General features: G+C 32.8%; 1 protein-coding gene across 1 annotated transcript in view; it reads left to right on the top strand.

Annotated features, from left to right (window-relative positions):
- LOC100793610 (protein NUCLEAR FUSION DEFECTIVE 4) overlaps positions 1–289 on the top strand; it is a 10,049-nt gene extending 9,760 nt beyond the window's left edge. Inside the window, exon 3 of the mRNA XM_014766861.3 lies at positions 209–289. Within this exon, the coding sequence (XP_014622347.1) occupies positions 209–289 (81 nt within the window). The remainder of the gene's footprint in view (positions 1–208) is intronic.
- The last annotated feature ends 1,057 nt before the right edge of the window (positions 290–1,346 follow it).

Below are 1,346 nucleotides of genomic sequence, written 5' to 3' on the forward strand. Positions count from 1 at the left end.
GAGAGGAAGATGAAAGGTGGAAAGGACATATTAGAATTTTGGAGGTGTATTCAGCAAGGCATGCATTTAATAATAGCCTAGTTTTTGGTTATCCATTTATGAACTTATGTTTTTGTTTGGGTTGTCCAAGAACAATTAGAAGGGAATTATTATATGCAACCCTCGTTATTTGTAATACACTGCAATATTGACAATTTTTTCTTCTCAGAATCCCCCGAAAGTTAATCTTCACATGCCCCCACCTCCGACCCTTGTTGGGATGACATACAATGCAGTGGCATCACCCTAGGACACAACGAACCTCTGCTTCTATAAAAGAAATAAATGTATACAAAATTGAAAATTGAATCAAAATGGTAAATTTCCAAAGGGTAGGGATTTAAATTGTGAAAAATAGGACCACCAAAATTGCATATCAACAATTAAAAGTGAACTAAAATTATAATTTAGTCTATTTTTTAAAATAATTAATTTCATTTTGTATTAAAAAAATAAAATTCCCACATCAACTTACTAACCTATGAATTTTTTTCCATAATATATTATTTTACTTGATATAGTAAATACATGTTGCCATTGTGTATTGTCAACTTACACTCACTGTCTTAACTTACTAAACAACAAAAAGTGTTCCCTCAAGAATATTTTTGTAATTTTCTTTTTAAAAAAAATGGGTTGGGAATAACAAGGCTCATGCATGTTTCTATGTCGAATTGAATAATCCTGGGCTATTTCGTTTTACTGGACTTTTCAATATAATTAAAATACCCTTTAAAATTTTACCCCTTCCTTTTCCATGCTCGTTCTCCTTTTCCTTCTCACTTCCAACCTTCCCTCTTTTTTCTCTTATTGGAACCCCTTTACCTCTTCCTTTTTCTTCCTCTCAACATTTTCTATCCAATTTGCTTCTCCTTCCCTCATAGTCAGTCTTCTCCTTCACCACATAGTCTTCTTCAATGAATTGTACATTTGTATTTTGTTGCTGATCTTCTAGAAACTAGTTTTTGTAATATAATATTTTACATTACGAAAGCTAGTTTCCATAATGTATTGGAATATAATTACATTACAAAAACTATTCTTTTATAATATATTAGAACATAACTACATTATGAAAACTAATTTATATAAAAGTATATTTTGTAAAACAACAAAAATGGCAAGAGGTGCAAAGAGGAAAAAGGGTTGCAATATTAGAATCCCCCTACTGGCTTTACTAGCTTTATTGTTGTCTAATAATTAGTCGAGTGTTGCTAGGTGCTTCCAGCATTTAACCGTTCAACCGTGTCGGGCTTGGTGGGCCTGCTGCCCGCCGTCTTGCGGTCTCTGCAGTAGCCGTCTTTTTT

Source organism: Glycine max, chromosome 14 (genome assembly GCF_000004515.6).
Source record: "Glycine max cultivar Williams 82 chromosome 14, Glycine_max_v4.0, whole genome shotgun sequence".
Lineage (NCBI taxonomy): Eukaryota > Viridiplantae > Streptophyta > Magnoliopsida > Fabales > Fabaceae > Glycine > Glycine max.